At 39.9% G+C, this 22,279-nt stretch overlaps 1 protein-coding gene across 4 annotated transcripts in view; it reads left to right on the plus strand.

Moving 5' to 3' along the window:
• treh (trehalase (brush-border membrane glycoprotein)) overlaps positions 1-22,279 on the plus strand; it is a 51,252-nt gene that overhangs the window by 12,784 nt on the left and 16,189 nt on the right. For all 4 annotated transcript variants that reach the window (XM_059956963.1, XM_059956964.1, XM_059956966.1 and 1 more), the window contains exons 2-12: positions 113-213; positions 2,415-2,562; positions 4,670-4,757; positions 5,991-6,091; positions 9,403-9,495; positions 13,194-13,310; positions 16,050-16,172; positions 16,978-17,027; positions 17,657-17,857; positions 19,312-19,538; positions 20,296-20,407. In XM_059956963.1, coding sequence (XP_059812946.1) covers positions 113-213; positions 2,415-2,562; positions 4,670-4,757; positions 5,991-6,091; positions 9,403-9,495; positions 13,194-13,310; positions 16,050-16,172; positions 16,978-17,027; positions 17,657-17,857; positions 19,312-19,538; positions 20,296-20,407 — 1,361 coding nt within the window. The remainder of the gene's footprint in view (positions 1-112; positions 214-2,414; positions 2,563-4,669; positions 4,758-5,990; positions 6,092-9,402; positions 9,496-13,193; positions 13,311-16,049; positions 16,173-16,977; positions 17,028-17,656; positions 17,858-19,311; positions 19,539-20,295; positions 20,408-22,279) is intronic.

Here is a 22,279-nt window from a genome sequence, read left to right on the forward strand (position 1 = left end):
ATTTAGGATGTGCAAACAGGTGTACCTACTGCAGGATATAACTTGGTTTTGTTTTGAGAGTAAGCTCTGGACTACCAATGACTTCTGCAGTTTCTTGTTGTTTTTCCTCAAGCCATATCTATTGTACTGGAGAGCTTCTGGAACAAGTGCAGATGAACAGACTTTTTGATGACGACAAGTATTTTGTGGATATGAAGTTGAAGAAGAATCCAGGTACAAGTCACCACTTTTTGTAGCTTTCTGTTTCCTCTGTCAGTTTCTAATGAAATCTGCAAGTATAAATTCCATCAAGTTGCAACTTTCAAATGCAATTTACATAATGAATTCAGTTCCTTGCTTGATAAATAGCAGGGGTAATCATTATCCTTCAAGTGCTCTTCTACTAGGCAAGAAGGTAGCTGGAGTTCCTATGTTCTCCCGATTAGATCATGCTTCCCTTTTCATATTTAAAGTTATCTCTATCTCCATTACATTTAACAACTGAGGAGCCCTTGCCCTTGTCTCCAGAGAAAGGGAATTCCATTCAGTGATCTCCCTGTCTCAGCTTTTTAAAGGGGCTACACTTTGTTCTGTGCTTCTAATTTTTAGCTCTCGACTCGCCCTGAAAGTATTTACCTTCTAAATTCTCTTTTGAAACTTGTCTCAGTGAGTTTGATGTTAAGATACTTTATTTCTATTCACTGAATAGACTCAACTCAGAAATCAATTCATCAAGCCAATCTTTGCCTCCTAAGGCAATTATTTTCCTTTCCCAGAGAAAAGTACTAAAACTAAAAGTGCTATGCTTTCTCAATGTGAATTAATTATATTAAGAATTTATTTTTGTGTTCCACTTTTGCACAATTAAGACTGATATTACCTTTTGCCTTATTGCTTTTATAGCTACATGTAAACTTCCTGCAATGTGGTCCTTTTGAATATCAATGTTTTATCTTTTCCAAAAAAATTGTTTTCTATTTTTCCATCTGAAATTGTTAAACAAACACCTGATCCCTTTTTACATGGTTTAGTTTCCTTTGCCATCATTGTCCAGTGCTTGAGTGTTAGAAACTTTTGTAAAACCAACTCACAAGTGTCCTGTGCTCTCCAGCTCTCTCAAAATGCTGGAGGAACACAGCAAATCAAGCAGCATCTATGGAGACGAATAAGCAGGTGGGGATGAAGACTAGTTTTTATAAAATGATCTACTTGAAACATATTTTCACTGAGAAGCAATTATCCTTGGAAAAATGTACAAAAATGTTTTTTTTCCTTTGGAATCCTGGAAGGCTTTGTCCACTTTGTAGTCCAGATCCGAGGATTTGTGCTAGTGTAGTTTTAGAGATGACTGCAAGCTCCTTACAGCAGCCTTCATTCTCTAACTGATGAAGTACTAGCATTCCCTACCAAAAGCTCAACTTTAATTTACTAAATCTAAATGTGAAAGCTCTTATAGAAGACTTGTGTAGGAAGTTTGTCATTGCAAAAGTCCTAAGGCTGATATTGGGCTACTCTCAGTTGCCTTGGTGTGGTCACTCATCCAGCATTGCGATGTTCATTACTAAAAGGCACTTAATATAAATGGCTTTGCTCAAAATTTTGCCTAGTGTGCTTCCAAATCTTGTCCGTGACAATTCCTAAGTGATTATAAGAACAGTTTGTTTGTGGAGGGTATTAAATACAAATCCTATTTCATTTGTGCTTTCTCAATTAGATGATGAGCATTTTTCACCCGAGGGTCAAGTCCACTTGCAGCCTTTGCTTTTGTATTGGCTGTCTGAGCACAGGTCCACACATGGACTTTATAGCCTACTTGTCAGTGTGACTGAGTAACACACCAGAAATATTGTATGCATTATTTGTTTATTTAGATAAAGTGCAGAACAGACTGCGCCCAGCAACCTGTCAATTTAACCCTAGCCTAATCATGGGGACAATTTACAATGGCCAGTTAGCCTACCAACTGGTATGTCTTTGGACTGTGGGAGGAAACCAGAGCACCCGGAGGAAACCCATGTGGTCACAGGGAGAACGTACAGAGAGCAGCAAGAATTGAACCTGGGTCGCTGGCGCTGTACAGCGTTGTGCTAACCACTACGTTACCATGCCGCTATCATTTAATAGAAAGCTATATTAAAAATGTAAAAGGAAGTAACACATTGATAAGGTAATATTGATAAGTAACACTAAGTTATAGTGTGAGGAGGTTTGTATGTAGAGCATAAGTATTCATTGTAGATTACTTGTGAAGCTAATATATTTGTGATGCAAGTCTATGCATTTCTATATAACACTAATTAGCATCTACCTGTTGTTGTAATGTTATGCACACTAACACTTCACTCAGGTCAGGCCCACAGAATTAATAATTCAGTTTTTAAAATTTGAATGTAATTTGTGTTTTTTTTTCCTCTTCCCTCATTGAAAATGTAAAGACATCGTTTGGGAAGCTTTCCAAAACCTCACCACTGCCTCCCCTGTCAGGAAGCCAACGAAGCAGCAGCTGAGCAATTTTATCCAAGAATACTTTGACGCTCCCGGACAGGAGTTTGAGAAATGGATACCGGATGACTGGAGAGACAAGTGGGTACAAAGTAGTACAGTAATTTTTGCTTCCTGGCTCTGTATTACAGCTGTATCATTGAGTAACACAAAATGTAAATGATGAAGCAGGCATGAGGGCCAAGTATCCTATTTCTATATCCTAATGTGCCCAGTTTTGTCCATCAGATTGAATGCTTAAAAATAGCTCATTATGTTCTTTTAAGACCCATTTATTTCAACTGGTAGCACTTGTCTTTCTTATGAAGTTTTAATTTGAATCCTAACACAGCACATGAAAGTCAGAACAGCTACAGATGCTGGAAGTCTGACATAAAAATGGGAAACGCTGGAAACATTTAGGTTGGGTAGAACCATGAAAAAGGAAACAGTTAATGTTTCGGGTCTGAATCTCCATCAGAACTGTGAAAAGGAGAGAAGTTAGTTCTCAGTTGTGGGGTGGGAAAGGGTGGGTCAAACTAAAGGTATAGATCTGGATGAGACCAAATAAGTGAATGTTGTAATCAGATTGTCCTTCCCTTCCTCTGGTTTACTAGAAGGATTGTGGCATATTCCCAACAGGCCAAACTGGTGGCAAAAGAAATACGGAACCAAAATGATCACAGAAGTAGCAGTTCTGATACAGAAGAACAATGAGTCACCCAAAGTTAATTTAATATTAAGTCCAGATAATCTAGTTACATGTTCAACATGTAATAAAGGATTGCTGGACTGCTGAATATGCAATCCTTTAGTTCAGATGTTAATAAATTTGTAACTACAGTGCATTTTCACAGTCTGAACTTTGCAACTACTTAAACAGTGTTTTTTGAATTATAGTCACTATGGCATGTGATCAGCAAAATTCTATGAACACATGGCTGTTTTGATGTGGTTAAGGGTAAACGTTGACCAAATCATTGAGGAACTTCTCTGCTCTTCAAAATAACAGCAAGGAATTATTTACTTGCAGTTGAAATAGCCAGTAATGTTGTGGTTTGTTTGAAGTCACGGCTGTCTGTTCAGCTGACGTTTTGAAGAGCAGAAATGTTACAAAACAAAATTGATGTGTTCTCCCCAATGTCTGTGGGATCCTTGTGGCTTCAAAATGGCATTTGCTTCTGCTTAATTTGCAATCTATTGGAATAACATGAAATATTTCAATTTTTTGAAATGTGATAAGACACTATAAATCTGTACCTTGCGCAAGAGTCTGATATGAAATCAGTTTATAAAAAAAACCATATCAGTGAACCATAAGAAACTGTAACTGTTGTACTCTGAGGAGCAAAGGTGCACTGATACGTTGCTGAAATGAACTGGCACGTGGACTTCTACCCAGACATGTTATACTGCCATTTAGCAATCACGGTTAGCTTTGTACTGGCCTGTAATAAGATGTGACTCACTGCTATAAGGTTCAAGGTAAATTCATTATCAAAGTTACCATATATTACCTTGAGATTCATTTTCTGGCAGGCATTTAAAGGAAACAAATAGAATAGAATTTTTCAAAAGACTATACATGAACAAAGACTGACAAACAACCTGTGTACAATGTGGGTTTGCTATTTCTCTTTGAGCTGACTTCCATGGTTTTCTTTGTTTCTTGGCTATCTGGAGAAGATGAATCTCAGAACTGTATATGCCATACATACTTTGATTATAAATGAGCCTTTGAAATGAAATAAACATTGGAAATGTGAGTTGTAAAGAGTTCTTGAAAGTGAGTATGTAGATTGTAGGTTCATTTGTGGTGAATGAAGTCACCCACTGTGCTTCAGGAGCTGATGGTTGTAGGGTAACAACTGGAATAGATACGCAAAGGAATGAAAGAAGATAAAATGCAGGAATAAAGCTATTTGCCAATATATACATTAGTATTCTTGTGCTCATTAGTTTACATTAGTACCATGTAGGGTTTAAAATTCTCATTCTTGCTTGCTAAATGTATTCTGTGGCTTTGACTTTCGTTCCTCTCTTCAAATTCCAATTCTATAAGTCTAGGATCCAAATTTGGGGAAACCAATTCAATAAATGATAAAAAGGCCCTGAAGCCTTATAAATGAACATGAGAGAAGGTTGAGAAATTATGTTTGTAAATGTAGGTCATGAGTTTCACACTTTAATTAAAAATTCACTCTTGCAGGCCGCAAGTCCTCCAGAGGATTTCAGATGAGAATCTGCAAATTTGGGCTACAAAACTGCACACTTTATGGAAATCTCTTGGGAGAAAGGTAACATGGAGTCGTATTTACAGCTTGTTTGTGGGATTTCCTCTGAACAGACTGCAGAGGAAAAGAAGTAGACATCCAACAGAGTGATCCAACAGTCATTGGTACAAGAAGCATTCAAGCACCATTGCTCCCAAGCATATTGAAGGAATATCATACATCCTTCATGTGCCATATAAACTCCTGAGTTTCCTCCTGCTTGCAAGCTCTAGTAATCAACTTCCCACCCCACCCCTCACTCCAGTTCCTGGAGACAGTTGTCTTGTAACATTAAAGGAATTTAAGGCATTTTGCACATCTAGCCAGCAACATTATGCAGTGTGAGAGACAGCCCAATTCTTATAAAAATGAATTGCATAATTTAGGCATCTATTTGGATAAGTAATAGCCTGAACCTAAACACGGTTTTAAAATTAATTGGAACCCAGCAAAGCCAAATATTTGCTAGTTATCTAGCTCACTGGTACAAAGGGGTAACTCTGTCAATGATTCAATGCTTCAATTTATTATCAGAGTGCATACAGCATACAACCTGGAATTCTGACTCTTTGCAGACATCCACAAAAGAGAGAGAGGAAAAAATAAATTGACAGAAAACATTAGAACCCCAAACCTCCCTCCCATAAGCAGCAGAAAGTATCAGCCCAAGCAGCAGAAAGTATCAGCCCCCCCCCACCACCCATCACACAAGCAACAGCAAGCCCCCAAAGACAACAATCTATAGTCCATCAAAAACTACTGTTCATCCCAACACCTCAACAGGCCCACTCTCACTATATCGCTCCTGCAACAGCGAGAGAGGAGGAATGGATAAAGTTAGCTGCTTCGAGAGAAGTGAGAAGGAAGCTTATTAGAACGTAAGGGATTGGTAGTGTAGATAATGAGAGGTGTTCTGCATTCTAGAGTTTATCCTGAGATCGGAAGTAGGCACTTTAGGCTTGCGTGAGGAGAAAATTCTTCACAGTACTGAGAACTGAAGGTGGTTAGTGGTATATTAAAGGCTGATTGTTGTTTTTGCAGTAAATAATCAAGGTACACATGATTGGGTGGAAAACCTGGGTAAGAAGCAGTAATAGGCTTATTGTATGCTGAAGCAGATTCGCGGGCTTTATCTGTTCAACTTCCATTCTGTCATCTTGAGTAAATTGGGGTGATAATTTGGCTGGTGCAAGATCTGTTATTAGACTGAGGAGATGTCATTCCATCTGAATTTGAGTAAACTGTCAATCCTTTCAGATTAAGGCAGATGTACAGTCACACCCAGAGCTGTATTCCCAGATCTACGTGCCCAATCCAGTGGTTGTGCCAGGTGGTCGCTTCAGGGAATATTATTACTGGTAAGAACTCATGGGCATTTTCACTTTGCTTTTGGGCATTTCTGCAGGATACCCTGTATTTCTTTATTCTGTGACACATTTCCCCCCCTCCCTCTCAAAGACCTTCCTCATTCTTGTCTCGGTGGCATCAAATAGAGAAGCCACAGCTCAGTTTAGTCTCACCATGTCCCTGCTTGACACAATTACCTTGGAAACTGTCATTTTAGGGAGGCAAACATTAGCTTGATTTTCTGATCTTCATTCTATATATCATAGAATTCTGCTGCAAAGGTGTGCATTTGTAAGGGGTGGGTGGAGTATTGTATAGTGAGGAGGAAGGTTGGGTTGCCTGCTGATACTAATATTATGACACTGGAGCTGATATTCTACAAGAAGATAGGCATCCATATTTGTTTTGAGGTATTTCATTTTACCTCATATTTTCATTGAGCTAATTTGCCATCAAACGATACATGTACAATTCTGAAAAGTCCTGTTTGGAATAGCTACGGCTAACACAAAGATGCAAAATCAGTGATTACTGTAGAGTTGGGTTCTTATCACTGGATCTGCTGTTGCTCTTCACCGTTGTACAGGTATACCACTTGCTCACATTGCCTCTGAAGTGATGTTTGATTTGAACGACAGAAGACCAATTCAAAAGCAGGAATGTGTAAAGCACAGAGTGACTGCTCATCTTCATTCGTTATGTGCCATGTCTCATGACCATGATTGTTCTTGGCAAATTTTTTCCAACGGAAGTGGTTTGCCATTGCCCTCTTCTGGGCAGTGTCATTACAAAACAGGTGAACCCAGCCATTATCAATAATGTACAGTGGTCGCATAACCAGGACTTGTGATGTGCACCAGCTGCTCATGCAACCATGACTTCATGTGACCCTGAAGAGGGGGTTAAGCAGGTGCTACACCTTGCCTAAGGGTGACCTGCAGGCTAGCAGAGGGAAGGAGCACCCTACACCACCTCTGGTAGAGACACATCTCCACCCTGCCATCCTTAAAACTGCTTAATTGATTATGAACTACTTTAAAAGGGAGGTCAAGAAATGTTAATTCTTGTGCTTCTTTATTAATTGGGAAAAGTTCACTCTTATGTAAATTAAGTTTATAGCCAGAAAGCTGGCTAAACTGATCAAGAAGTGAGAACCAAGAAGTAGTTCATAATCAATTTACTTACCTTGGGATTACAGTCACAAGGAAGTTTAAAGATCTTTTTCGTGAAACTTTTGCCAATCTTTTATATACTACAAAACAGAGTCTGTCACAATGGTCACCTCTATCTATGTCTTTGGTAGGTCATATTAATGTTGTTAAAATGTATGTTCTCCCTAAATTTTTATATTTATTTCAATCAATTCCAATTTTTATTCCTAAATCTTTTTTTGATTCCTTAGACTCTATTATTTTGTCATATCTGTGGAAGAATAAGCGTTCTAGAATTAATAGAGTTTATCTCCAAAAATCTAAAAAAGAGGGTGGCATGGCCTTACCTAACTTTCATTTATATTATTATACGTTGTGCTAGCTTTTGGTCTTTTTTCCATGGCCAACCCGAGTGCCCTAATTGGGTGGCAATGGAGTTGAGTTCCACTAAAGATTTATCTATTTCTGCACTTCTTGGCTCTGTACTCCCTAGTAGTTTGTCCAGATTAATTGTTAATCCTCTTGTTAGACACACTTTGTGAATATGGGCTCAGTTTAGGAAATTTTATGGTTTCTATGGTTTTTCCTTTTCTAGTCCTATCTTACATAATCACCTTTTTTTTTACCTACTATGTATGATTCAACATTCCATGATTGGTATAGGAAGGGTATTAGACATTTTGAAGATCTTTTTATTAATAATCACTTCGCATCTTTTCAACAGCTCTCTGCTAAGTTCAATCTGCCTAATGCTCATTTTTTTAGATATCTCCAAATTAGACACTTTATTAATCCTTTAATTCCTAACTTCCCTGAAATGCCTGAGAAAAATGTTATGGATTTATTTCTTTCTATTAATCCACTGGGTAAAGGTTTAATATCATTTATTCATGACAAATTAGCATTCTTACGGCGTGCCCCTGTGGATAAAATTAGAATGGCTTGGGAGCATGATTTAAATAACTCTTTATCTGATGAGACTTGGGACGCGATTCTCAAATCGGTTAATTCAACCTCTCTTTGTGCTCGCCATTGCCTTTTACAGTTTAAGATTGTTCATAGAGCTCATATGTCTAAATCTAAATTATCTCGATTTTACCCTAGTATTAGTCCTCTTTGTGATAAATGTAAAAGGGGCGAGGCCTCTCTTATTCATATGTACTGGTTCTGTCCTAGCTTGGAGAAATTTTGGAAAGATGTCTTCATAACTTTATCTTATATTCTGAATCACCACTTAGAACCTAACCCTTTAATTGCTTTGTTTGGTTTTTTGGGTGAGACAGATTTACGTTTGTTCGACTAAGTGTCGAATATTATCTTTTGCTTCTGTCCTGGCGAGACATTTAATCCTCCTTAGATGGAGAGATGTTGCCCCGCCCACGCATGCTCAATGGCTTAATGATATTATGTCGTGCTTAGACCTTGAAAAAATTCATTATTCATTTTTTAATTCGGATATAAAGTTCCATAAGGTCTGGGGACCTTTTATTGAGTACTTTCATAACCTTCCTCTTAACTAAGGTTTTTTTTTCGGTCCCTTGCTTTCAGCTCTTTTTTTTGTAGTAGGCATTATTATCTTCTGTTTTTAAGTGTATTTACAGTTTTGGGGGTTTGAATGTCCTGATTTATATTCTCTATATTTGTGTTGTGGTTGGTCTGGAGTTCTTTTTGTTGCGGGGCTTGGGGAGGATACTAATTTTACATGTCTTCAATTTGGGTGCTTTCTCAATTATCTTTTTTGTATTATATTATTGTATGTTTATTTTTGCACTGTATTAATGTTCTTCATTTTGATTTGGGGTTTTTTTCTATCTGTAGTGATGTAGAAAATGCATAAAAAACTAATAAAAAAAATTTTAAAAAACAAAAAAAAAACTGCTTAATGATACTACCATTCCATTATAGCCTTGTGTTTAAAAATCATCGACCTGTGGCAAATATGGCAATAATTCTGTCAGAGCTGGAGCAGAAGTTCAGTTGTGGGAATGTACAAAGTTTCTCCTGAAATATCCATGCAAGTAGACAAGTTCAGTAGTTCTCTCATGATTGGGGAGTTTATGTACTGCAGCTTGCTTGTGTGTGTATGGAAACATTAGGCCGATCCTGTCTCATGTGGGAGTGTCAATACAGTGTTGGGTGTCCTGTACATTATTTATTTTTTTTCTCCTCAGGGATTCTTACTGGATAATAAAAGGACTTCTAATCTCCGAGATGAGTAAAACTGCTAAAGGAATGATTGAAAACTTTCTGCATCTCGTCCACAGGTAAAATGTGAGGGACAGTGTGCATGTTGTATTATCAGGAGAGGGGTACTCCTGTATCTTGCAATTTCAGAGGTGAGATGGAAGTGAAGGATATTGGCAAACACAATTAACCATCATTAAAATTGCAATAAATGCATTAACACAGAACAGAACAGCACAGGAGCAGGTTCTTTGGCCTACAATGTCTGTGCAGATCGTGATGCTAGCTTAAACCTGCAGTTGCTTGCAAGTGGTCTGTGACCCTCCATTCCCTGTCTTTCATGTGGCTTTCTAAATGCCTCAAATTTTCTTATGGTCACTGCTTCCATCACCAACACCTGGCACCATGTTCTAGGTACTTGCCTCACAAATCTCCTTTAAACTTTTCCTTCTCACCTTAAACCCAATAAATGGGCTAAGAAAGCTTGCAGTGGAATTTGGACCAGCTGGAAAAATGGATTAAGAATAACAGATGGAATGAAATGCAGACAAGTATAAGGCGTTGCACTTTGGGAGGATAAACCAAGGTTGGACTTGCACAGTGAATGACAGGGCATCAAAAAGGGTGGTATCTAGGAATACAGATTCTTTGAAAGTGGCATCATGGGTAGATCATGTCATAAAGGGAGCTTTTGGCATATTGGCCTTCATAACTAAAGTATTGCCTGCTGAGGTTGGGGTCTTGTATTGGAGTTGTGTAAGATATTGGATGGGCCAGATTTGCAGTATTGTGTGTATTTCTGGTCACCTAACTACAGGAAAGATATCAATAAAAGAACTTTAACAAGGATGTTGCGGGGACTTGAGGACTCAAGTTATAGGGAAAGGTTGAACAGATTGATTTTTTTTTCCCACTGGAGCCTTGGAGAATGGGGAGAGATTTGATCGAGGTATACAAAATTATGAGGGGTATAGATAGGGTAAGTGCAAGCAGACTTTTTCCACTGAGATTGGGTGAGACTAGAACTAAAGGTCATAGGTTAAGGGTGAAAGTGAAGTACTTAAAGGTCACCTGAGGGGGAATGTCACACAGAGGGTGGCAAGAGTGTGGAGCGAGCTGCCAGCAGAAGTGGTGGATGCGGGGTCGATTTCAACATTTAAGAGAAATTTGGATAGGTACATGGATGGGAGGGATATGGAGGGCTAGGGTCCAGGTGTGGGTCGATGGGACCGGGCAGAATAACAGTTCTGCGTGGACTAGATCAGGAGTTCCCAATCTGGGTCCACAGAACCTTGCTTAATGGTGATGGCCCACGGCATAAAAAATGTTGGGAACCCCTGGTGTAGATGAAGCAAAGAGGTTGCCTCTGGGCTATAGTTCTCTAGGACTCTGATCTTTAATATTTGACATTTCCACACTGGGAAAATGCATTGATGGAATTAATGTCTTTTTAGTAGGTTGGGGGAAAGCTGCATTGTATCAGGTATAGAACTTGAGGTGGGATAGAATGAGGACGTGCATTTCCTAAACCGAAATAAAATGGTTATTTCTCCAGCAGTTATGAGTGTCGATTTTTGAGTATAATCTTTCTTCAAATGAGTGTTCTGTAACCACCTCCACCTTCTGAGATTTTATTACCATCTCCAATACTACAAAGCTTAAGTTCTTTACTATCTGCTAGCTTTAATCTTGTGCACATTTCAGCTGTACTATTGGCATCCTTTGACCTAGAATTACCACCATAAAAGCCTTTAAAGGTGATCCTTGTAACCTACCTCAAATATTTGGTTTCTTTCCTTACTATCTGCTTTTGACCCTGTGTTAGATTTTGATTGATTGTACTCCAGCAAAGTGCCTTGTTTTTTTTACTTTTAAGTGCTCCACAAATGCACGTCACCTTGTTGCTGGGAGATTTTACTGTCCCTGACCTTTACCTCTTTTCAGCTATTTTTTCCCCATCCATTTTCTGTGTTTGATTTGACCTTTTTATTTTCTAAGTAGTTCAAAAGCATTTGCCAAGGATTTTGATTCACCACCCTCTGCACCCTCACCATGATCACCCTCTCTCCCCCCCGCCCCCACCAACCCCATTGGAACATTTAACTATGTTAAAGACGCAATTATAAATGCAAGCTAATTGTTGCCAAACAACACACACATGAAATTGTGGAGCAGCTGCAGGTCAGGAAGCAGCTATGGAAGTGAATAAACAGTCGATGTTTCAGGCTGAGACCAATCTTCAGGACTGAAAAGGAAGGGGGAAGATGCCAGAATAAGAAGGTGGGAGGGGAAGGAGACTAGCTTGGAAGGTGATGGGTGAAACCTGGTGAGTAGGAAAGATAAAGAGCTGGAAAAGGAATCCTATAGGTGAGGAGAGTGGGTCATAGGAAAAAAGGAGGGAGAGAACCTAGGGGTAAGTAATAGGCAGGTGAGGAGAGGTAAAAGGCCTCTGATGAGGACTCCGTGCATTATCCATAGGATAACCTGGGCTAAAATCAAAACTTCATTCGGTAAAATGAGATTAAACCTTTTTCCATCTTGGACTTCTTAGAAATTAGTATTTTGACATTTGACCCTTATATTTTTTCCAGTTCCAAGTTGTGTGCTTCCTCATTTGTACACGGCCTCGTTTTTACCTTCCTGTTTCTGCCAATCACGGGGACCACCATTAAACATTACAAACTCTGTCGAATAAGTCAAAATTCCTTGTCTTGTGTAGCTGGATCCTGGACATCCTGTCAGATTGCCAGCAGGTGGTAAAGAGTGGGCTCCCTCACCTCTGACCCTCAGCAGAGGTGTGCCCCTCAGGGTTGTGTACTAACACCCTCCTTTACTCATTGTATATCCATGACTGTGTCACCACCTGCAGCTCCAATCTGTTAATTAAATTTGCTGACAACACTACACTGATTGGCTTAATCTCAAATGATAACGAGGTGGCCAACAGGGAAGGAATCATCTCTTTGACACAGTAGTGTCAAGAAAACAACCTCTCCCTCAATGTCACAAAAACAAAGGAGCTGGTTGTGGATTACAGGAGGAATGGAGACAGGCTAACCCCCATAAGACATCAGTGGATCTGGGGTTGAGAGGATGAACAGTTTTAAGTTCCTAGGCATAAACATCACCCAGTATCTTGTGTGGTCTGTACATACTGGCTGTGTAGTGAAAAAAGCACAACAGCACCTCTTTCACCTCAAGACGGTTAAAGAAGTTTGGTATGGCCCCCCAATCCTAAGAACTTTCTACAGGGGCACAATTGAGAGCATCCTGACTGGCTGCATCACTGCCTGGTGTGGGAACTGTACCTCCCTCAATCACAGGATTCTACAGAGAGTGGTGCGGACAGCCAGCACATCTGTAGATGTGAACCTCCCACTATTCAAGACATTTACAAAGACAGGTGTGTAAAAAGTGCCTGAAGGATCATTGGAGACCCGAGTCACTCCAATCACAAATTGTTCCAGCTGCTACCTTCTGGGAAACGGTACCGCAGCATAATAGCCAGGACCAACAGGCTCTGGGACAGCTTCTTCCACCAGGCCATCAGACTGATAAACTCATGCTGCAGCAACTGTATTTCTATGTTATATTGACTATCCTGTTGTACATAATTATTATAAATTACTAGAATTGCACATTTAGATGGAGATGTAACATAAAGATTTTTACTCCTGTATATGAAGGATGTAAGTAATAAAGTCAATTCAATTAAATTAGGTTACAGGAAGAAGGAAACAAGTAGAAACATTTTACCTGTTGACTTTTTGTATTGAAGGTTTGGCTTCATCCCAAATGGAGGACGAGTGTATTATCAGCGCAGAAGCCAGCCACCATTCCTGACGTTAATGGTAGAGAGCTACATCCTTGCTACAAATGACACGGCCTTCTTGACGTGAGTTATTTGTCTGCTGCAAAGTGATATCTGCTTGAACTTCTAATGAGGGTTTATTACTTTCCACACTCTCACCATCCATTTCTGACCAAGAAGTATATTGGGAGTATTGAGGCAGCAAAAAAACTTCTCTACTTTTCCAGAACTATTGTCAACATACAATACTAGTGGGTTATTTTTCTCTTGACCCTTGTCATTGTCACTGATGCTCGTACACATAACTGGTTTTACAGTTGTCGAGTAAACAAAGTCACTGGAGAGATTCAGCTGGTAGATATGAAGTAGTGGTCTTTATTCAATGAAATGAGACACAGCAGGCATTGTATCGAGACCCCCTTCAGAAGAAGAGGCCTGCCTGACCCAACACTACATAACATTTTTTATGCTGAAGATCAAAGAACAATTCCATATTTACAATGCATCCACCTTTCTTTTTTTGAACTACTCACAACCTTCACACCTCCCACTTTGCACTCACACCACAGATGCACAAATTAATTTTAATCAGCTTTGTCTGGTCTTCCCATTAACTGTGATTCACAGCTCTTAGGAACCCATGTTCAGAGCTGCAATTTAAATTTAATCTACAGCCCATCTTCAGATTTTAAAGATTGGTGGCTGAAGTTATTTTCTATATACGCTAACCCCAAAAACGCCTTGACATTTACTTTTAAAGTTTATGATCTTTGGTGCATGTTCTGAGTTGTTGCTAATGTGCACTAACTAGCCATTGATCCCTGAATTCTGCTAGTTTGGTAACATCGTCTGGGTTTACCTCTAGATGTGGGTAACAAAAGTTTTGGGGCTCTTGCTATTGATCACTGATAAGTGACCCTGCAGGTAAGTGTTAAATAAAATATTGGTTCTTTTGCTTCTCAGAAGATGTAGTAGAAATGCAATTTGATTTTACTGAGAAAATGTAAAATGCATCTCTCAACAAGCCAGTATGGTCTGATTCTCACCAATTATTACTGCTTTGCAAAACAAGCATTTAATCTTGTATGGTTCATGGCATCGTAAATGTCTATATTATATGGAGAGGCTTTTTGGTCCATGATTGACCTTCTAGCTGAAAATAACTATAAATATCAATCCCACTTTCTGACTCTTAGACAACTGCCTAGTAGGTTCTGTCAAATGGAAATAAAATGCGGTAACGGTTTCTGCTTCCATTACCCTTTTCTGCTGATGTGTTTCTAGACTTCTACCACCCATTATTAACTGGAAAACAAAACAATCCTCCCCTAACCTGCTGTCCATTACATTAATTATGTGCCATTAAACTCTGCTAAGGGAGCTAGCTCCTTCCTGTTTACAGAATTGCTATCTAACCTGTTGTGTCCAAATTTTCTGGCAAGAACAATCCAGCCTGTTCCTTACCCATTACCCTATACATTTCAGATGTCTCCCTAGGTCCCATTTGAATGACATTAAATCTGTGCCCCCCCCCCCACCGCCGTATCCTGGATGTGTATTTTGGACCCTTACTGATGAGTGTTTTTAATAGGAGTTTATTGCATCACTTTTCATACTTTAGCCAATTGCCTTCATTTTCTGTCCCCTGGTTCTTTAGCCATCCACCAATTGTGAATAGATAATATTTTTCTCAATGCTCAGTCTCTACTTAACATGATTTTAAATATCTGTTAAAACTTCTGATAGCACTGTGGTGCCACAAAGAACAATCTCAGCTTTTCCAGTCTGTCCAGTCTGAAGTTTCTCATCCATGGTTTTTGTTTGCAAACCTCTTGTCCAAAGCCTTTCCAAAAGTGTGGTATCCAGTGCTAAACATAGTACCTCAGTTCTGGCAAAGATTGTTTTATAAAAGTGTGTCAGGACTACTTGCTCATGTAGTATGTACTCCTATTTATAACACCCAGGGTCCTGTATGTTGTTTTAGTCACTTTCTCAAACTGCTCTGGCACTTCCATTAAATATTGACACATACAGACATGCACCAACAAGAGCCGGGGATCTAACATCAAATCTTACTGAACTCTGTTTTAAACACAACCTTCCATTCACTAAAACATCTGTCAGTCACTACCTGGTGTTGAGCCAATTTGGGGTCTAACTTGCCACCTTTTGCTATGGATCCCAATGGGATTTTAATTTTCACGTGGCTCTTCATCAAGCATCAACATGTATACAACAGAGATCTTGCAGATGCTGGAGATCTTGAGCAACACATAACCCTGTTCTGATGAAGGGCCTCTGCCTGAAACATCGACTATTTATTCCTCTCCATAGATGCTGTCTGACTTGCTGAATATCCACATATGTTTTGTTACAAGCAACTGTTTATTCTGAATGAACAGTAACTTTTGTCATCCTTGACCATGAATAAAAGCTGTATAGTATTGGGCATTATTATCTTGCCCTGTTGGATAGACAAGCTTTTTAAAATTTTTAGCTTTTATTTGAAACAGTATGTGATACTAGGTGTCAGGTTGCATTAAAACCAAGTTTATTCTCAGTCCTTTTTATGGAAGGAAGTCTGTCATCTTTGCTTGGTTTGTGCCAATATTTAACAGCAATTCTGCATTGAAGTAGTTGTCTATTAACTACCCTATACTAGGGTTGGGTAAGAATGGTTGGTCCAGCCAGTGATGCATCAGTAACCATAATTATTCATCATTTACAGAAAAAAGTAATTGGATCAAGATTATTGTTGGTGTTGGTATCTATGATAGCTCCATGCCTTAAAGTAATAAGTTGTGTACCTTTTTTTTCAATTAGGGAATGCATTGATCTTTTGGACAAGGAGTATGACTACTGGATGAAGAATCGATCAGTGCCTGTCATCTTGGGCGATAAAACTCATTATCTGAATAACTATAATGTTGAAGCAGCTGGCCCCAGGTGGGTACAGTATCCATTACTTTTTATATCTCATACAATGTTCCTTTCATAAATATTACATACAGTACAGCAACTATGCATAAGATGGGAGCAGAATTGGGCTATTCAGCCCATTGAATCTGTTCTACTATTCATTATGGCTGGTTTATTTTGACCTCTCAACCCACTTCCTCTGCCTTATACCCATAACCTTTGTCATCCTTAGTAATCAAGAACTGTCAACCTCCCCTTTGAATATACCCAGTAATTTGGCCTCCACAGCTGTCTGTGGCAAGGAATTCCACAGATTCACCACCCTTTTGGCTAAAGCAATTCTCCCTCATCTGTTCTAAAAGGATATCCTTGTATTCTGAGGCTGTGCCCTCTGGTTCTAGACTCTTTTTCTACCCCCTTTTCCCTCCCCCCCCCCCCCAATTATTGGAAACATCCTCTCCATGTCCACCCTATCTAGGCCTTTCAATATTTGGTTGATTTCAATGAGATCCTCCTTCATTTGTCTAAACTCCAGTGAGTACAGGCCCAAACCCTTCATGTGCCAACCCTTTCATTCCAGGGATCATTCTTGTAAACCTCTGGACCCTCATCAGTGCCAGCATGGGTCTTTCAGCAGGCATTATTTATGTGAATTTCCTCCTTTCAGTGTTATAGGACAGCATGATTGTGCAAAAAGAAAATGTTACTGACTGGTGAGCCAATAAAAGCTGTACAGACAGACCAGCTACTTGGGATAGAACATTGACTGGAATACCTTTGTATTAATATTCTACTGTTGTTGAAAACTTGTTATTGTTCTTTCCAAAAACAGGCCTGAGTCCTTCAGCAAGGATGTAGCTTTAGGACGGAATCTAACAGAAGGCAAGTTTGTATATTCTTAAAAACAATATTCAAACTGGGTGAGACCAGAGCTACAGGTTGGGTGTTAAGGGTGAAAGCTGGAATGTTTGAGGAACATGAAGGGAACTTCTTCACTCAGAGGATGTTGTGAGTGTGAAACAAACTGCAGCATAAGTGGTAGGTGTGGGTTCGATTGGAACATTTAGAAGTTTGGATAAGTATATGGATGAGAGGGATGTGGTGGTGGGGTGGCTATGCAGATCGATGGGATAATGCAGAATAATAGTTTGGCAGTAACTGGATGGGTCGAAGGGCCAGTTTCAGTGGTGTACCTCTGATTCTATGCTCCATAGCTATATTCACTTGCCTACTGTATGCTGTTACCAGCACCATGGCTGTTCTATTAAATTATTAATGGATGAAATTATAATGTGATGTAAACATCATGGCAGTCACTGTATAGCTAGGATTTCTAACCCATCTATGGATACCCTAAAGTTTCAGTTGTATGTATACTTTCTGCAGTGACGCTGTAGATGGTCTTGAAGCCCAGCATCATCGTTTTAGGAACTGGGCTACTGTCTTAACAATAATGATTTGTTGTGAAGATTCTCACTGTTGAGATGATGTTGAGTGTTTGTCGCCCTCAGCTGCCAGGCAAGACCTGTGGGTGGAGCTGAAAACGGGAGCAGAGTCTGGCTGGGATTTCTCATCGCGCTGGTTCATTGACTCCAATGGAGAGAATAATGGAATGTTAAAAAACACAAAAACCAGGCAAATCGTTCCTGTTGACTTGAACTCCATCCTCTGCAGGAACGAGCGAATCTTGGCATTGTTTCATGAGCAGCTGGGTCAGTACCATAACTTACTTGGCAGAGAATTTTGTATTTAATTTTATTTAGAGATGCAGCACGGTAACAGTCCCTCTGGCCCAATGAGCCCACACGGCCAATTAACCTACTAACCTGTGCGTCTTTGGTCTGTAGGAGGAAACTGGAGCACCCAGAGGCAACCCACATGGTTACGGGGAGAACGTACAAGCTCTTTACTGTGGTGGTATTGAACCTGGGTCACTGACACTGTTGTAGCATTATGCTAACTGCTATGTTATAGTGCCATTCCTCATTTACTTCCCTTTATGATCAATAATGGTGTCTGATACTAGTTAACTGTGGTTTGTTGGATCTTGATGTGCTTGCTGTTATCTCATTCCAACTTAAAAATATTTCCCTGCATGTGTTGGATTCACATTATTTGGAGTATCTTTCCAAAGAGAGCAAACCTTGTGAATTTTGACACAGAAAGATGTTAATAAGGTGCAGAGCTAACTCAAATTTTACTGGTATGACCAGGGGAATGATCACAGCTCAAAGGCCTGAAATCAAATGTTGCTTTACATTTGCCCAATGAAGACTCTGCCCAAGGCTGAAAAGGTGTTGCCTGTTGTGTGCAGTGTATCTAACTCGGCACCTACAAAGGATGTGAAGTGAATCTGGGTGTTTTTGATTTCCCTATCCAGTACTGGGTTATTCCGTTTTTAAAGATGATCCCAGTGCCTCTGTGTGTTGAAAGGAGAATGGAATTGAAAGGCCTTGTTGTCTAATCCTTGTCTGGTCTCTCCAGTCATGTGTGGGAATTGTGAATCATAATGCCAAAGAAAACTTAAGATGCTGGAAATCTGAAATTTTAAAAAGTGCTGGAATGCAGAAGGTCAGTCAGCATCTATCATGTGGATAATCATTTTAATCAGCTTTCTCTCAATACAGATGCTACCTGACTTTTGTAGTGTATCCAGCATTAGCTACTTTATTGGGTATCTCAAATACTAGTCAATAAAACTAAGAGCTTTGAACATGTTGCAGAGGACTAATTTGCTTTGTGAAGGAGTACAAGGGATATTTGATGCCAGAGATGGTAATTCATTGAAAGCTATGCATGTTGTACTGTTTCAAATGTAGCATGTACTTAAACTCAGGAGATTCTACAGTTGTTGAAAATCTTGAGCAACACACAATGTTGGAGAAATTCAGCAGGTCAAGCAATCTCCATTAAGGGGGGTGTATAAACAGTTGACTTTTCAGGCTAAGACCCTTCCTTCAGGACTGGAAGAAGAGGCAGAAGCCAGAATAAGCTTAATTCACCGAGTTCCTCCAGCATTTTGTGTGTGTTTAGCAAGCTCAACTTCTCTGTATCTCCCATACCTGTGGTACTTGTGTGTGTCAGAATCTCACTATGACATCCCTTGATGTTCATGTACTCACCCCATTTTCATTCCCCTGCCAATGCACTTGTCTTTGTTTCCTAGGTAACTTTTCCAAAGCCCAGTTCTACAAGGAGGCCATGAACAAACGGATTGACGCTGTGCGTGAAGTTTTCTGGGACAATAAACAAGGAATTTGGTTTGATTACAACTTGATAAATCGCAGGAATAATGCTGCATTCTATGCTTCCAACTTGGCTCCTCTCTGGGCCAAGTGCATTCTTGAACAAGTACCGGGACAAACTGCAGAGGTGGTGGTCCGTTACCTTGAGGTATTCATACTCATTTGTTTACTGTAGGTGGTTAGAACGGGAGCAACAGCCTTTGGTCTTGAGTGATTAAATGCTACTGCTGACTACATTAAAACACAGGCATCTGAAAGATGGTTATTCACAGTTATCCGTTTTCTGAGGAATTCTAAATAATCAGTGACATGTCAGACCATGGACACTAGACTTTATTATTATTATTACTATTATTGGGATTCAGATGGACTGTTATGGGGCTGTTTGAGCAGAATGAAGGAGGTGTTGTGCGAGGTGGGTGAGATTGATTTAAGATTATTTTAAGATTAACTTTATTGTTACATGTGCATCAAAACATTTGTGTCAATGACTGACATAGTCTGAATGTGTGCTGAGGACAGCCTGCACTTTTGGCACCAACGTAACATGCCCACAACTTAATAACCCTAACCCATATATCTTTGGAAATCAGAGCACCTGGAGGACACCCATGTGGAAAACCATGAGAATGTACAAACTCCTTACAGACAACGGTGGGAATCGATCCCAACCTTATAGCTGACGCTGTAAAAGTATTATGCTAACTGCTGCACTACCATGCTGTGACTTTTTTTTTACAGTACCTTAGCTCATTTCAGTAGCAGCTGTCATAAAGGGTTGCAGAGTTGATGGTATTACTGGATATGGTTGTCTGTTTTGGGTTGAGCTAGGTCAGAATGTTTGGCATAGCCAGAAGCCATCCGTTGGCTGGTGGAAATAAACTGGACTCTGCTTTAACTTTCAGGAGCACCATCTCCTTGAGTATAGGAATGGAATTCCAACCTCTCTGGTGCAAAGTGGTGAGCAGTGGGACTACCCCAATGCCTGGCCACCTCTTCAGCAAATCATCATTGAAGGTAAAGCAAACTTTTATTGCAGCTTGGGAAAAAAAATTGTGACAGCTTCATTGAGCACCTTTGCTCCATCTGCCAGAAAGAGCGGATTCTCCCGGTGGTCATCCATTCCAGTTCTACTTCCCATTCCCATTCTGACATGCCAGTCAATGGCCTTCTCTATTGCCATGATGAGACCACACTAGGTTGGAGGAGCAACACCTCGTATTTCATCCATCCTGATAGCATGAACACTGATAGCTCAAACTTCCAGTAATTTCTCCTTCTCCCCCACTCTCCTTCACCATTCTCAATTCCTGTTTTCCTCTCACCTTGCCTCCTTACCTGCTCATCACCTCCCTCTGGTGCTCCTTCCCCTTCCCTTTCTTCCATGGCCTTCTGTCCTCTCCTATCAGATTCCCCCTTCTCCAGCCCTCTATCTCTTTCACCAATCAACTTCCCAGCTCTTTACTTCACCCCTCCCCCTCTCCCAGTTTCACCAATCACCTTGTACTTATCCCTCCCCTCCCCCCACCTTCTCACTCTGAATTCTCATTTTTTTCCCCTCCAGTCCTGCTGACGGGTCTCAGCCCAAAACATCGACTGTACTCTTCTCCATTGATGCTGCCTGGCCTGTTGAGTTCCTCCGGTATTGTGTGTGTGGCGCTTTGGATTTCTATCGTCTGCAGCTTTTCTTGTCTGTTTTATTTCAGCTGCCATTTTGTAATACAGGCCACTGGGAGTTTTTGTCAGTGACAATCCTTCTAGGTCAAACTGCCAAATATTTTCAGTTTTTAAAAATGCGGTAATGTTTGAACAATAATAGTACAGAAGTATAGTCACATTTGAACTCTGATAATACAGAATTAAACTTGTTTCATTCAGGGTTTTTTTTCTGATGAGCAATTAATTTGCAATGAATATGGAGGGTCACTGTGTTGCTTTGTCATGAAAAGCAAATACTCTTGAGGTTTGATCTGTTGGTGTCTGATTCTGATCCCTAGCGGGGCGTGTGTCTGTCGTCCCTCTGTCACTGGGATTATAAAGGAAGTCAGTACATGTGTGACTACAGAGGGCAGTAGTCACCATGACTCATTTAAAGACTGAATCAGTGCTGCAAGAATACCCTTGAATATCTTCCATGCAGCCATTGCCTGGATTAAATATTCCTGTTGTACACAAACACTTATTGCCAGCTCACCACTGCTATCAAGCACTGCCATTGCTTTTCTGACAGTTCAAAGTAAAGTTTATTGTCAATGTTACATGTATGTCACCATATAGAATGCTGAAATACATTTTCCTGGGGGCATACTCAGCAAATCTATAAAATAGTAGCTGTAACAGGATCAATGAAAGATCAACCAGAGTGCAGAAGACGACAAACTGTGCAAGTGCAAATATAAATACAAAGATTGTCTAACGTATACTTTGATAATAAATGTACTTTGAACTTGAACTTTGAACAAAAGATAATGAGATGAAGAGTCCTTAAAGTGACATCATTAGTTATGGGAACATTTCAATGATGGGGCAAGTGAAGGTGAGTGTAGTTATTCCCTTTTGTTCGCGAGCCCTGTCCTGTGCAGTCCTGTATACTTTTTTTAAAAAGTAGTTTCCTTCAAATAAATATCAGGAGAACCAAGTCCACTGCTTTGAATGTCATTCCCACTCTCACTAAGCCCTACTTACCAGAAATTTTGATCCCTAGGTCATTGTCGAGAGATGATCAGCAAAGTAGCATAGCAGCTAGCCTAAAGCTATGACAGCACCAGTGGCTCAGGTTCAATTCCGCTACTGTCTATAAGGAGTTTGTACATTCTCCTGTGACTGTGTGGGTCTCCTCTGGGTGCTCTGGCTTCTTGCCACGTTCCAAAGAAGTTTGGGTTAGAAATA

Source organism: Hypanus sabinus, chromosome X2, assembly GCF_030144855.1.
Source record: "Hypanus sabinus isolate sHypSab1 chromosome X2, sHypSab1.hap1, whole genome shotgun sequence".
In the NCBI taxonomy this organism is placed as follows: Eukaryota; Metazoa; Chordata; class Chondrichthyes; order Myliobatiformes; family Dasyatidae; genus Hypanus; species Hypanus sabinus.